The sequence below is a fragment of the Alligator sinensis genome, unplaced genomic scaffold, assembly GCF_000455745.1.
Source record: "Alligator sinensis unplaced genomic scaffold, ASM45574v1 scaffold392_2, whole genome shotgun sequence".
NCBI lineage: Eukaryota > Metazoa > Chordata > Crocodylia > Alligatoridae > Alligator > Alligator sinensis.
The window spans coordinates 30,111-45,320 of NW_005842145.1; the positions used below are offsets into that span (position 1 = coordinate 30,111).

Sequence of the window (15,210 nt, forward strand, 5' to 3'; positions counted from 1 at the left end):
CACACACACACATATATATAGATATCATTGTGTATGTGTGGTATATAAATTAGTAATCCACGTACGTGTATTGAATGTGCAGGTGTTGATAACTGGTAACTGATTCTGTCTAAATTTGATGTGCGTAGCGTGTATGGGCTTAAACTGGTGATAGGTATACATGAACCTACACTAGTTATTTTGAACGTGTGTGTATCTGAGTTGCTAGTGTGAGTGTGTGTGTATATATTTATATGGCACTGTGTGCATGATATACAAATTAGTGATCTGTGTCTAACTTTTGCGGTGTATGGTGTATGTGCTTGAATTGGTGATAGGTATGCATGTGCCTAGGCTGGCTTGGATGTGTATGTGCCTGAGCTGGTAGTGTGGGTGTGTGTATGCTCCTAATTGATTTATGTGTTTGTATATGTGCAATTGTACACCATGCCCTCCTGTCTAACAGTGCAATATTGAGATCCTGAGTGTTGGCCTGACCCCACAGGGCAACACACGCACAAAGGTGCATTAATGCAGTGTGTGGACTGACTTGGAACTAAAGTTAGTCCCAAGTCAGTCGACATACACAGTGTTAATGCACCTTAGCGTGTCTATATGTGTGTTAAGGTACTTCAGCTACTTGTGCCTAAATTTGATACCTGCTTTTGCAGGTATTAAATTTAGCGAATAGCTTAAAATCACCATTTTTAAGGCACATTAAAGGTGCATACCTGCACCCTTAATACACCTTAAAATGTCACTAAGCATGTCTACACATGCTGATTTAAGGTGCATTAGCCATTTTAATTTAATCCCTATTTTAAGTGATTAAGTAGGTTTAAAGAGGTGCATATTCATTATGCTGGCCCTCTGCACAGCTATGAATTTTACCCTATGTATTTTTGAATATTTCAGTGCTGAAGCCGAGTTTAAAATGTTGTCCATAGGTAGTAAAATCTCTTTAATTTCTTCACAGTCAAGACTAGGCTACTGAAAAAAATGTTGAGTGCAATGAGTTCCTAGATCTCAAAAAACTGTTTTTCTAGTAGTCCAGGAAAAGGTCATTTGGGATGATGCTGAGTAATGATTCTGGTTTATGTACTAGTATACATACAACCTTCTAAATATTTTCATAGAAGCTGTTGGAAGTCCTAAAAAATTCTCGATAAACCAATGTAAAGAAAATCCATACCAAAAAGGAGAGGTGCTTAGGAGTTAGAATATAAAAACAAAGAGAAAAAAGCATTTTATTAAAAAAATATAATTGTGAATTTTATTGTAATAAATAATTCTTATTTATGACACAAGGGTATCCAGATACAGCTAGGCAGCTAGCAAAATACAATTAAATATAATAGCTTAATGAATGGAATCCAGAAATCAGTGCTAGAGTACCTACTGAATGATTTCATAAATGTCCCTTTTGCTTCATATAACGTGTTGCATTACAACTCTCTCTAAGAAAGAAAAAGATTGTCCACTTCATGAGCTCTTCTTCAGGAAGATCCAAAGTTCTATATTATCAGCAGGCAGTGGATCAGAATAGTGACCAGCAGGCAGCCAGTAGTGCAAACTTCATTCCCAGGAACAATAAGCCCCAGTAAAGTCTTCCTCGAAGTACAAAAAATTAAGTGCCCTGTGGGTAATATCTGCTGATTCCCAAACCAGGAGGAACCCTGTTGTTACAAAAGAGTTTAGAAGCATGTTTCAGCCTTAACTACACATTGTCCATATCTTGAAATACAGGTACAAAAGAAATTGGCCTGCATGCATGGCATTCAGTCTCATTCCATCCAAATCCTTAGTGTGGAGCAAAGTGATGGCAGCTTTATCCATGGAAGTTGGAAAGAGGTGTGGTCTCAGCAAGAAATTCTAAGCTCAGAGAAAAACTTGAGCTCACAAAACAGAATATTTAAAAAATGAGTATGAAATTAACTAGGGTCAAGAATTTAAAGTGCTTTTAATTTTAAACTATTAAAAAAAAAGAAAGATAAATAACGTTCCTGAAAGTGCATCATTGACAAAGCAGACATCTTGACACTTAAATAAATACAAACATATATATTAGAAGGCCTGACTCTGATGCCATGATGCAAAACGTAGGTCCAGTAATAGCATTTATGTTTTTCCTGATTTACATTGGCATAAATGATATAGGGATCAGACCCAGGATTTAAAATAAAATAAAAATGGGGTAGTTAGAAAAACCTTCTCCTGCTAATACAAGCTAAGTCTCTTCAATTCGTACATCTGTAAGAGAAAAAAACAGAATAAGAATTGTACAAAAAGAAATCAACATGCTTTTATGAAGGCATTTTAATCTCTGATTAATTCTATCCCCCTCACATTTTTCCTCACCTCTTTCTCACCAAAAGTTTTTACAGTAAGGGCCAACTCTGCACTGAACTGTATCCATTTGTCCAATGGGTTTGCACAGATGTCAATCAATACATAATTTAACCCAGGGAAAAGTTATCTTAAATCTATAAAATGCAGAGAAGGTGGAACTAATAATTCCTGCTATTTTTTAAAAGTTCCATAGTTCCAGCCTGTCTTGGCAGCAGTTAGCTTTAAGCTCTTACCCCTACAGTCTTTGCAGTTGGGGCTTGTGATATCTGGCACACTTAAGAATCAAGAATATGGTGCAATGTAGGGTTGGGATCTTATTTGCATGAGATATGAAGTCTGAGGGAAATCTACAGATGACTCAACCTACAGGTGACTCTGCCATTCTACATTATAGAATAGGTTTCTTTGAAGAGTGCATAGCTGCTGCACTGGGCTGGCATTTGCTCTGAATAAACTGGCTTCCAACAAAGCTAGGATCTACTGCAGGGGTGGGCAATTATTTTGGGTGGAGAACTGCTTACTGAGTTTTGGCGAGCCATTGAGGGCCACATGACAGGTAGCCAGGGACAGATAAATATTAATTCTCTAAATTTTTTAGGGGCCCCGCGGGCTGGATAGAATGGCCTGGCAGGCTGCATCTGGCCCACAGGCTGCATTTTGCCCACCCCGGTCTACTGCCTTCTTGAACTTGGAAGACACCTTCAACGTGTCTCAAACTGAATACCAAAGAATTGGTTCAAAATTACCAGTCATTTTTGAAAATCTTGTACTTTGCATTTTGCCTAGAATTTTAGCTATAACCCATGATTCATTTTGGTATGGCTTGTACTGTATACAAAGCTTGTCCAGGTTTGGCATCTATCCAGTCTAGTAGTTTAATTGCTTTTAATGCACTGCTCACAGCATACACTTTTAAAACCCTCTTGCAGAATAAAGGTACCAAGGCCCATTCTTTAATTGTTACTGTCTAGTTTTTACATAACTGAAAAAGACAATGTTAAATTGGAGGCAATGTTGCCTAATAAATTCTGTTTAAGCCATTTTCATTTGAGATACTTGGAGCCAACTTTATGTAATGTTTACCTGTCACATCCGGTAATGAGTTTTTTGTACACGTCCTACTGTACTTATATTCTCTGGCTGCAACAAAAAAGGAAGAAGATGAAAAAGGGAAAGAAATACTCATTTTGGATTTAGGGTCACTACAAAGTATCTATATTATTTGCTGTTGTATAATTTCATAAACTACAAATCAGGTACAGTGCCCATTTAAAAAGACTTTTTGTCACTGTCCCAGTGCAAAATCAGAAAAAAAGCTACCTGACAAATTTCTGTTATTTATTAGGCTCCATTGCCACAGAGAGAAAAAAAAGTCCTTTGTTTAAATCCTTTGTCAGGGAACTGTCTGGTCCAAACTGGATTTAAAAAAAAAAATCTTTGTTGATTATTAGACTAATAATAAATGTTTGTGTGCTGTTCTGTTTTATCCTTATTTGAATTAACTTCAAAGGTACTATAAAATACGTTTCCCATATGAATTAATGTCTTTTATCAAAGGATTTGGGGCTTAAGAAAATATTTACACAATTTTAAATTATTCTAACTAAGGAAATTTAGGAGCTTACTAATTTGCTAAATTTCCTAACTTTAAATATGATATATTGAAATCAAGACTTTTTCCTGTTCCATCCTTCATTTTAACTTCGTACTCCTGTTACTACTAAACCCTTATGGCAAAAATGACGTTGATAGAGCAATGCCTGATTCAGTTTATTCTAAAACTTGCTAACTGTATCTGCAAGGCTTTTATAGAAGAACAAAAGGACTTAATTCTCCCCAGGCCTGACAGAGACATCTTAGTAGCACCTGGTAGAGGGAAGTAGTGAAAAGATTAATTGAGACTCACAGAGTTATATTGTATATTGTCTTGTTAACCTGACAGAAAAGGAACACACTATGTTAATAGACTTTGGTGATAAAAGCTTTCCCATGTGATTACTGGTCAGGAAGTACTGCCAGCTGAAAAAAAGTGTTTGCTTTTTCAGGTCTGCAATTTCATAAGCCTCTACAAACAGCTGTTACTGGAAAAGAGGACTACAGTAAAAAAGATAATGCTTGGCTCTGTTTCCAATAGAAGTACACACAAGCCGTATGTTTATGTCTGCTATATTACCAGATTAAGATTTACCAGTTATCTGGTCATATTGTTACAATATGATAAACCAGGGTTATTTTATTATACTAATAGTTAAACATGAACAGTGAAGCCCACAGTACTTTTTAAGTAGGTCCTTTGCATACAGCTGGGTGACATTTTTGGACAAATAGTTTATGCTCTAAAACAGAGATAAAAAAATTGTAGTCTGTGGGCTGAATTTAGCCTATGGAATCATTTGATCCAGCCCACAGACATGGAGTTTCCGCAGCATTCAGCGGTGGAGGACTTTGGCAGCAGTCCTCTCCCCTGCCGCCCTGGGGAGAAATGTCAGTTGCGGTGTTTTCTTTGTGCTGACGCAGGGCAAAGTAGTGGCAGTAGCTAGGTCCTAGCAGCACCTGTGCCTCTGCCCACCTGTGACCCAAACTGGGGTCCTCTGGCTCAGAGCCTAAAAAAGGTGGCAGATCCCATCCCTGAAAAATGCTCCTTAGTTTTACGCAGCTGAAACTTTTAACAAATTCCTGTCAATTTAAGTACACAGTTTTGGCTGGAAAAAAAAGTCCAGGAAGTCAAAACATCTAATTTCCATTTCCACATTTTCAAAATGAAATATTTTGGGATGAATTTTCCTAACTTTAAATTTTAAAATATTTAAAGAATAGAAGGCCCAGAAAGTGGATTTTTATTTCCAGGTCAAATGAAATATTTTAGGAACAGAATTTTTCAGTTTTTCATTTCGCCAGAAAAACTAAAGTATTTTTATTTTAGGTGTGGTCTCAAACAATCTATTTTTTTAATGATTTTTTGGTCCTGCGGTGAACTTCAACTCTGTAAAATCTAGAATGCCCTGAAGCTACCAAATTTTAGCTAGTCAAATTGTGTAAAGCAGCTCTCATCCTTACATGAAAAAAATATTGAGAAACGAATCTCACTAGTGGTGCCAAGCCACAGCAGGTCCCTCGTGTGCTAAAAATCTTCCAGATATAAATCTCAAAAAGTCTTGCAGATGCTTCTTGGTTATTTATATGGCAGTCTAGTTATCAGAAAGTTGCATCTAGAATGTATTTCTATAACTCCCTTCTGTAAATTAAAGCACCTGTCACACCGCTCTGCAACATCACATACAGGTTGATCAATGGAAATGTGCCTATACAGCAGTGGTTCTCAACCTATTAAGAGTCAAGGCACCCCTGGATAAACCCAACATGCCCCTCAGAAAATACCAGGTCTTAGTTTTCACTTATTTTTTGGTTACAGAAAAATACCAGAGCAATTCTTCTATTGCAAAGAAATCAGAAATCCCACAACAGGGTGGAATGGTTTTAACACTACAGGGTGCATCTACACGTGTAATTAAAATGGAGTGATAAACTCCAGAGCAATTTAAGCCAGAATGAACTGCTCCCAGGTGCAGTGTCTACATGTGTACCCCAGACAGCAACACTATGAGCCAGGGCTGAATACAGTAGACCCCTGATTTACGCAATTCTGACTTACGTGTGTCTCGCATTTAGGCGATTTTTTTATTAGCGTCCGGACTGGAAAATGCCTCTCAAGATGTGCATCATTTGCATATACATGAATGCTCGCAAGATTCGCATATATATGCGAACACCTCAAGATTTGCAGGTGGAATCGAGCAGAGCTGTGCAGCCATTGTGCTGCCACTGTGGTAGCAGCATCTCAAGATGCATAGCTGAGATGCTAGACACACCTCCTTAAGGCAATTCCACCGAGAAAAGGTGAAAAAAAGCTATGACTAAGGTATGTCTGGGGTATGCAACCCCTTACTATTCTATTATTTCCTATAGGGAAAGTTGTCCCGGCTTACATGAATTCAAGTTACATGAAATTCCCGCAGAACACAATACTCACGTAAATCGGGGGTCTACTGTATGCCCAGGTTTGCAGCAGGCTTGAGGGGTCAGCCCTGGGTGGCAGTGTTGGGCAGTGTTGGGGCTGGCTGGGGCATGAGTGTGCTGAATATGGGGAGCCATGGGCTGGGTGGCAGCCAGGAGTCTGCCCCCACACCCCGGGGCACCATCTACATGTGCATTTCAGCCCAGTAAATGACTCTGCTGTGAGACAGTACTGTCCCTGACAGTACTATCCTGTGAGAGTTAATTAGTTTGCTGTGCCCTAATACGGGCACATGTGTAGACTGTGATGATTTACTTCATAGCTAATTAGTCCACTCTGTAGTAAAGCGCATGTGCAGATGTACCCACTGATTCCTATTAGAAATCTCTGGCACTCTTAAAAAGATCTCAAGGCACCCCAGGGTGCTGTGGCACACTGCTTGAGAATCACTGCTATAGAGATATGGCCACACATTTTATTGTGTTAGACAGAGAATAAACACTGCTTTAGTGGTTAGCATATGGTGTGGAAAGATAAGTTGAAAAGAAAGACAGCTGAAAGATGGAGAAACTAGGAAAGAAAAAAAGCAATGGTTTCAGTGTTAAGGGGGTGGAATAGATCATTATCAGTTGAGTATAACCCTGTTAGTATGGGCAAGCAATACAAAGATACGGAATTAGAGAAATAAATTAAAAACAATACCTTTTTTAATCCCGAATAAACATAACAGCAATAATACAAGGAAAAATGCTGCCACACCTATTAGTCCATGGTGTCTGCTGTTATCTTCATCATAACCTTAAAAAATATTAAAAAGTATTAGGAGATAAGCTCATGACAGTCTCCAGTTTAATTACTGGAGAAGGATGAATTCTTCTGTATCATAGAAATTTAACAACAGCTACAAAACCCCTATAACATTTTTTGCAGTTTTTTTCCCTTGTTTTTCAAATCAGTTCATAGATTCAAACAAAATAAAACTTCAAAGTCTAAAGTGAATGCTTTTAATTATCACAGGTTTATTTGATATCTCCGCATTCACAAAAACTCAAAGTTAGTTTGAGAAGTTGAAATAATTTTGAACCCTATACATATTCTCAGAATTCATTATATTTTATAACAAGAGACATGTGAAGGGGGATGAATCAATGAGAAAAGATATATACTGTTTTAGAAACTGATTTTTAAACCAAAGAAAAACTGTTTTGGAAAAATTATACTTCCCTGTTTATACTGCAGTTATAATTTCTCCTTCCCACAATGCACTTAAGTACTCCAGATGTCTCCTCTCTAAACAATTCAGAATGACATTACTGCTTTTCTTCTTTGCTTTCTAGCTTAATTCTGCTGGATGGCCTGTATACAGCAGACTGCCCACAAAAAGATAAGCAGCAATACATTTTGAATTCTATTCCAAGATAGCCGCTGATGCTGCACTGCAAGCCATCTGATCTTGCTCAGGTCACTGACATCCCATTACATCAGTAAATATAAACCATTTCAAACAAGATAAAGTGAATGAAGTCGTTACTGCCACTCAGCTTCCTCAATCTGGGTGCTCAAGAAAAGAGCTGTTAGAATAGCTGTTAGAGAAAGCCTAAAAAATCCCTTTGGGAAGGTAAAATTCCACAAAGCGGCATAAGGCTAGACTGAATCCCCCACATGAGGCATTTCCCCATCAAATTTAATTTGCTTTCTTTGCTCACTGCAACATCCCTGCTCACGGGCAGATCCAGGGGGTTGCAGAGGTACAGTTGCAACCCCCTGTTTCCAGCTCTACCCAAACTTTAAAACAAACTGCCAGTGACATTTCTATTCAAGAAATCCTGAGGGAGTCAGTTCCTAGTAATCTCTACCTGATTCCTGGTAATATCTCTTCACTCAAAGATGTTAACATGCCTTTCTCTCTTTAATAATCTTGACGTTCCATTAATCAAGCTATCTTTTCTCCTGCAATTTTGATGTCTGTCAGTCATTCCTGGTAATCTCTCTCTTCTATTTTACAGCTCTGTAGACTGTTTTCATTTCTGGCTTAAAACCATAACCATAACAGTGACCTGTACATTTAAGTACAATTACAGAAGGATGAATAAAAGAATCTCTTTTGATTATTTTTGTCATTTGTTGTCTTTTTTTAAATTTAATATATAATCTAGCATATTAGTCCACAATCATATAAAGTTGTATTTGGTTTTGCTTTGATCTTAAACTGAATCTTATAGTGCTGGGTCCCTAGAATATTAGTAAATCTTCAATATTCTCTTTAACCGAAGAAAAATATATTTTGTGTTGTGCAGTGATGGATCATACCATCTGCACCCCCCATTTTTTAAATCCTAGATCCTCCCATTCCCCTGTCCCCCCTGCCCTGCTGCCGTACCCCAACAGTTTCCAAGACCCAGCTCAGCTGTGTACAGATTTTGATCCTGATACCAATTTGTTTAAATTTAGCATAGGAATAAGGACTGCAATCGTAGCACACAGGAACTGTGTTGTGCAAGTTACCATGATTGTAACAAGTGTCTAACTGCACAGTTCTGGAAACTGTAGTTAATTTAGGAGAAGGTTTTCTTTCTAAGCACCAAACTCTGTTCATGTTTCTTAGGAAAACTATATGTCATTTCCTGTCATAGATTCATAGATAATTTATACAAAACTTGTCAAGGCTACGCAAAATTTCCAACCCTAAACCAGTAGTGCCAATTACAGATGTATACTGGAAATATGAATATGGTAAGAAAATATACTAATAGCAATAGTTAGTACTTTACCCATTCAGAGTGCTGATTCATGATCAAATTAATGTCTATAAAAGTACTGTGAGATGTTGTTCTCATTTGCACAATTGGAACTGAGGCAGAGCAGTTCTCTGACTTACTCAGTCCCACAAAAGAAGCTGATATACAGACCTAATTAAAAAACCCCAACATAATAAACCCATTAGAGTCTCTAATTATCATGCCTAAAACTCAGCTATACCCATTTCTTTCTACATTATGTTTCTTTAGGATCTTGTCTAGATTAGGAAAAAGATAGTGGTTGAGTCCACCCAGACTGTACCTTACAATGAATGTATTATCATACTTAAGTTCAGAAATGTTACCGGATATGATAAAAACAGCAGATGTGTTTTCTTGAAGCTGTTTATTCCAAAATATGCAGCGAAAAGTCTCATTAATCCTTATGTCAATTGTAAGGGTGCTTGTCACATGGTACAGTTGGTTAGTTCCAGTCTCATAACTTGTATTTGCCTTGTTACTCAAATCATGGTAGTCTCCATTCTGCCAGATGACTTCTGCCTTTGGATATCCTTCTGACTTGCATGTTAGCACTTTTTCTTTGTGTACTCTGCTACTTTGGATAGGCACAGTTCTTGTGGTTATGTTTCTGTAAGGAGCTAAACAAATAAAAAATATATTTCAGTCAGGAAGAAACACCTGTTATTATTTTCAGTGGGGCATTCTCTCTGCCAAGCCTGCCTTTTAATCTTAAGTCTACATACCAATTTACCATATTTTTTTGATAGGCAAGGTATAGTTTGCATGCTTATTACATTAAAGGTGGAGAAGAAAGTTTTGTGCCTGTACTGATCTATTTTCATTACCATTTTGCAAAATCTATTAACTATCATATCTGTCTTCCAGCCCAGTGCTTGCCCCATTTTGCTCGCCTCCACAGAATCATTCTTCATTTGTCTCATTGCTGTCTAAGGCACTAAAAGCCAAATGTACAGGCTACACCCATAAGGAAATATGGGGTTAGGCAGCTTTGCTAGTGCTTTAGAAGCGGTCCTATTTATGCAGCATCAGGACAGTCCATTCCTGATGTTGAGCGCAAGAGACAGTACACTAGTCTTTCTACACCATACCTGTATCTGAAGCCTCAATTTAACTTAAAGTGTCAATCAGGTTTTGGGGAATTTACTTGTATAAGTATCTGTGCATCAAGGTGGTACTAATATTCATCTTTGTTTGCCTATTTTCCAATATATTTTTGTGAAGAACAGTGTGTAGTTAACTTTGCATTCTTGACACTGAATAATTATTTGTGTATTGCTACAAAGCCCTGCCTGCAATATATACCTGATTGTTTTGTGAAAAGCATTTCATAGCTTCTCAGAATGAAAATGAGGTTGACAGATGATCAGGGATCCTGGTTTTGTCTGTTAAAAAATCCAAAATCCTCTGATGAAAAACTCCCCAAATCTGCATCCCCCCCGCCGATTAAAATGAAATTCCAGTATATATATGTATACATGTATATATATGTATCTATTAGTTGAACACAACATTTTATTGATAATATTTACAATTTTAAAGCAATTTGGAAGCCTACCAGTGCCTCAATTACTATAATAAAATAAATTCTAAATAACTATATATTTTGGTGTTTGATTGTGGGTTTTTTACCATGGAAAATCAGAGCTCCCCCTGCCCCCTTCACTTACCAGGATTTAGGTCCAGCTGTGACTTACTCCCCTGCTGCTTTGTGGCACTAAGCAGCCCTGATATACCAGTGCCTTACCCCTGCCCATACCATTGCCCCTCACTCCAAACCCACAGCCTCCTGGCCCTGCTGATGCCCCTCACTCCTGACTCACAGTCCCTCAATCCCCCCAGCCCTGCTAGTGCCCCTCACTCCCAACCCACAACCCCCTAGCCCTGCTGATGCCCCCTCATGCCCGACCCACAGCCCCCAAGCCCTGCTGGTGCCTCTCACTCCTGACCCACAGTCCCCCACAGCCCTCAGCTCTGCTGGTACCCCTCATTCCCAACCTGCAGCTCCCTCACCCTGCCAGTGCCCCTTACTTCCAACCCACAGAACCCCACCCCCATAGTCCTGCTGGTGCTCCTCACTTTCAACCCCCTGCCCCCTGCTCTCCCAGTGTGCAGGGAAGGGGGTGTGTTTGTGGGGCTGGGGGTGTGTGGGCATAGGTGATGCCATAGGCAATGCATCGGGGTATATGGGGAGGCACATGCCCCCCCTAAGTACCTGTGCCAACAGCGGGGCATGGGGCTGCAGCCCAGCCAGACTGGCACCGGACAGGAGCTGCCTCTGTGGCCCAGAGGGCAGGACCTGGTTTGGGAGGGAGCGCCACACTGCCATGTCCACCAAGGTGAGGCACCCCCACCCACCCAGCAGCAGCAGGGGGGCACAACTCCATTGGGAACCTCATGCCAGCTGTACCACCATAGCCACTAAGGTGAAGTGCCACAGCAGGCAGCGGTGTGGAGCTGTGCCCTCCTGCTGCTGCTGGTTGGGCAGAGGGCACCTAACCTTGGTGGTCATGATGGTGCAGTGCTCCTGGCAGCAGCACCAAGCCTCCCTGCCCTGCTTCGCCCTGCCGCACCGGGTCCTGCTCTCTGGGCTGAGGAGGGCGCTCCTGCCCGGTACCAGTCCAGCCAGGCTGCAGCCTCATGCTCTGCTGTGAGCGCAGAAATCTGGGATGGACACATGCCCCCTTATGCCAACCTGACACACTGCCTATATTTCCCCCCTGCCCCCCATATGTCACCTTAATTTTTGAGTGAAAATTAAGAGCTGGAATTTTCAATGGGTACTTTGAGTCTAAGAAGTAGAGAACTGCTGAGATAAAGGATGCTTGAGGAAGGAAAGAGCGGGAGGCAGTTTTTCTCTGTATTTGAGCTTACAATGCACATAGTTAGCTGTGATCTTACACACTTAGGAAACGCTAGTTAGTGATCAAGAACAAAATTTCACCCTTTGGCACCATTGCCACCCCATTGAAGTCAATGAGGGAAGACTTGTAAGTAAACAGACATCGCAGTAAAATGCTTACCCCTTACTTTCAAGGTGATCTTTTTGTAATCAGCTCCTCTATAGCCAATGAGACAGAGGTAATTGCCTGCATCAGTGAACATTACATTGCTAATCTGAAGCAAAGACTGTCCCAATTTCAGTTTCTCTTGAAACAGTTTTATTCTTCCACTGAAGTCGCTGTGTTGGGTTGTAAAGTCTTCGTTCCCTTTATGAAGTTTGTAAACCTCTTTTGTGTTTTGTTCTTGTTTCTCCCAAATGATACTTAAATCTTTAAGCTCTAAGTGGTCATTCACTGGAAACCTGCATTCCATGGTTACATTATTCCCGTAGTCTACAATGTACAGTGTCTGGGGAACTTCGACTCTGAACAAAGCTGAAAAACAGAATTCAGATGTGAATTTTGTTTTCTGATTGTGAATGTAATATTCAAGGGTAGGTTCTCCCATTGTTGTATGTAGATTGATGCATACCTAATTCATACAAATGAATACTGACTGGTTGTCTACACCTGCAGATATCTGCTCTGTGCACACAAAGGATTTTTGTGCATAGAAAGTAAGTGTGGGTGTACGGTGAGCTGCTATTTCAGAACACTGTGGAGGAAGTTTGCACTGCTGCTGCAAATTGTGACAATCCTCTGTTTGTATGTGGGTTAAGACTTAACAGACAGCAGTTCTGTAGATATTACCATAGATATGCAGCATAGTTCCTTGGATGTTTAGAGCCTACAAACTTGCAATGTTCTGCATATGGTTTCTGGTCTTATCTCTGTCCATGGTGCTTTGTGGATAAACAGAAATTCTGTCCTGGCCAAGGATTTCAATCCAGCTCTATTCAAGCCCACATTTCACTTAACATTTGCATCTGAATGAAGCAATGAATCTTCTCCCCCTCTCCCCAACCCAGAACAGGCATGGCCAATCCTTGGCACATACGCCGCAAGCAGGAGTGTAACAAAGGGAGGGCAACTGGGGCACCCTGTTTTGACCCTGGAAGGAGCTGTGCCACTGACAGCACAGCCAATGATGCTGCCACATGTTCCACTGGTGCCCAGGGCACTCAGGTATCCCATTATGCCTCTGGCCACATATGGCAGGGGCAGATACTGTGTGTGGCACATAGGCCCAAGTGCTCAGTAAAGGAAGGCAATGGAATGGAGGTGGGTGGACTCAAGCCTTCAGCCAAATGTAAAGGAATGAGAACAGGATGTTGCTGCAAGAGGAGGTCTCAGGTGTCACCACTACTGTGGCCACTGACACATCCCCAGAATATAGGACATCCCCTTGGTGAGGGACAGCCCCCGCCCCCACCCCCAGTGGCCAATCAGTGGTGACGGGTGGGACTGCCACCTCCCCAGCCAATCAGCAGCAAGGAGTGGTGCCACTGGGCCCCTTGGCTAATCAGCAGCAAGGGGCAGGGCCACCACAAAAAGGTCACCTCCCTCCCTGGAGGCAGCTGAAATTGTGGCATGCCTGCCAAAAAAGGTTGGCCACCACGGACCTTACAGGTTACGGAAAAACTAATTTAGGAGTTACAACTGCCAGCATCATCACATAGAAAGAAAATCTAATTAAACATTTTAGCTTCTTACCATTTAGGAAATGCCAACAGGACACCAATACACACAAAAACAATTTATTTTCCATCTTGTAAGAAGAACCTAAAATGAGACGAAATTAATGGTTATTTACTATTGTATGATATCCAGCATATCACTATATGTTGAATGTAGCCTAAGTATATATGTGACTACTGAGAAAGTGACAAACTCACTGTTCTGGTCCCATGTCTGGTTTCCAAAGTCTGGTCACCAGATTTTTATTTTGTTTGTATTTGAACATCTGCTATTTTTAGTAGATCCATATTTCCCAATAGCTAGCTATTGGCAGTATACCACCTCAGAACCCTTTCACTTTTAGTTTCCCCAGCACTTCAAATTGCTATTCTCTGAAATGAAGATAAGCAGAGAAACCCATTACAGTACTTCAAACAGGTTGCTTATCCTGCTGCCTTTTGCAGGAGAGGTGGCTTAGTCTTTATGCCTCCTGACATATGCCTGTTACCAGCAACACTAACCAAAATACTGTCCTACCCAAACATTAGGGAAAAGCTACTCTTTTGCTTCAGATCTCACACTCCCTCCCTAGCAGAATGCCCCACAGCTGAACTTTCTTAACAGGGTTAGCTGCCCCTTCTTAAGGGGACAGGCCACTCTGTTGCAAGAAACAGAGGCTGGCCAAAATGAATACTTTGCAAACAACCCACAGGCTGAAAATCATTTGTATAAACTATTTGGTGGATGCTGCATGAACATTATAATTAGATAATCTCATTCACATTGTGACTGATTCCAGAACTCATGTGTAGTTATCCAGTTCGATGTCCATATTGATATGTCTTAACTGTTAACATCACTCATGTCTATATATCAAAAGGACCTCAATAAATCCATGCACAATACTGATTTTTTAAAGGTAATTAGCATTGGAGCTAGATCTAAGACACATTACTTAAATCAAAAACTCCCCTCTGATCACCTATAAATTAAGCTTCAAGCAATGCAGCACTGCATAAATCAAGGGTGTCAAATGTACAGTCTGCAGGTCAGATCCAGGTAGCAGGGCTCCTGGCAGGCTAAGAAATTTGGGGATGGGGCTAACAAGAGGCAGATTCTGCTACAGAAACCAAGGCCCTACTGGACATGGCTGCTGGCGGCAGGGGATGAGCAAGGGCTGTATCAAGAGATCGCTGCAGCTGCTCAGGGCTGCTGCCCCTTGGCCCCTGACTGCTTGCTCCACTCTGCTACTGCTGTAACTGCTGACCCCACTGCTACTGCCTCCACTGCTGACAGCCCCACCACCTCTCCTGCTTGCCTCATGGATCCAGCACATGAGGAGCACCATGATTTGGATCTGACCCAAGGCATGGGACAAGTTTAACAACCCTGCCTTAAATCTTTACCGTCATGCAGTTTTATATATAGACAAAGTGTTTATTCTTCTATTCTTGGCACAAAGAGAACATACTTAAATGAATGCCTCTTTGCAACAGGGGATGCAGATAACATTAGTGGATAATCTGGAAGG

At 40.7% G+C, this 15,210-nt stretch overlaps 1 protein-coding gene across 1 annotated transcript; it reads right to left on the reverse strand.

Moving 5' to 3' along the window:
• Window positions 1-1,273: 1,273 nt before the first annotated feature.
• Window positions 1,274-13,780, reverse strand: LOC102373990 (programmed cell death 1 ligand 1-like). Its single transcript, XM_006025414.3, has 6 exons — window positions 13,716-13,780; window positions 12,144-12,497; window positions 9,447-9,740; window positions 7,046-7,141; window positions 3,412-3,468; window positions 1,274-2,229 (listed from the first exon to the last, which is right to left on the reverse strand). The coding sequence occupies exons 1-6, from the start codon at window positions 13,768-13,770 to the stop codon at window positions 2,207-2,209; spliced, it is 879 nt and encodes a 292-aa protein (XP_006025476.2). The 5' UTR covers window positions 13,771-13,780; the 3' UTR covers window positions 1,274-2,206.
• Between the last annotated feature and the right edge of the window lie 1,430 nt (window positions 13,781-15,210).

Coding starts and splice junctions, on each gene's coding strand:
- LOC102373990 (XM_006025414.3), bottom strand. CDS start 13,770: ATGGAAAATAAATTGTTTTTGTGTGTATTGGTGTCCTGTTGGCATTTC. Junction 9,741..12,143: donor GATCACCTTGAAAGTAAGGG/GTAAGCATTTTA, acceptor TTATTTGTTTAG/CTCCTTACAGAAACATAACC. Junction 2,230..3,411: donor CTCATTACCGGATGTGACAG/GTAAACATTACA, acceptor TTTCTCTTACAG/ATGTACGAATTGAAGAGACT.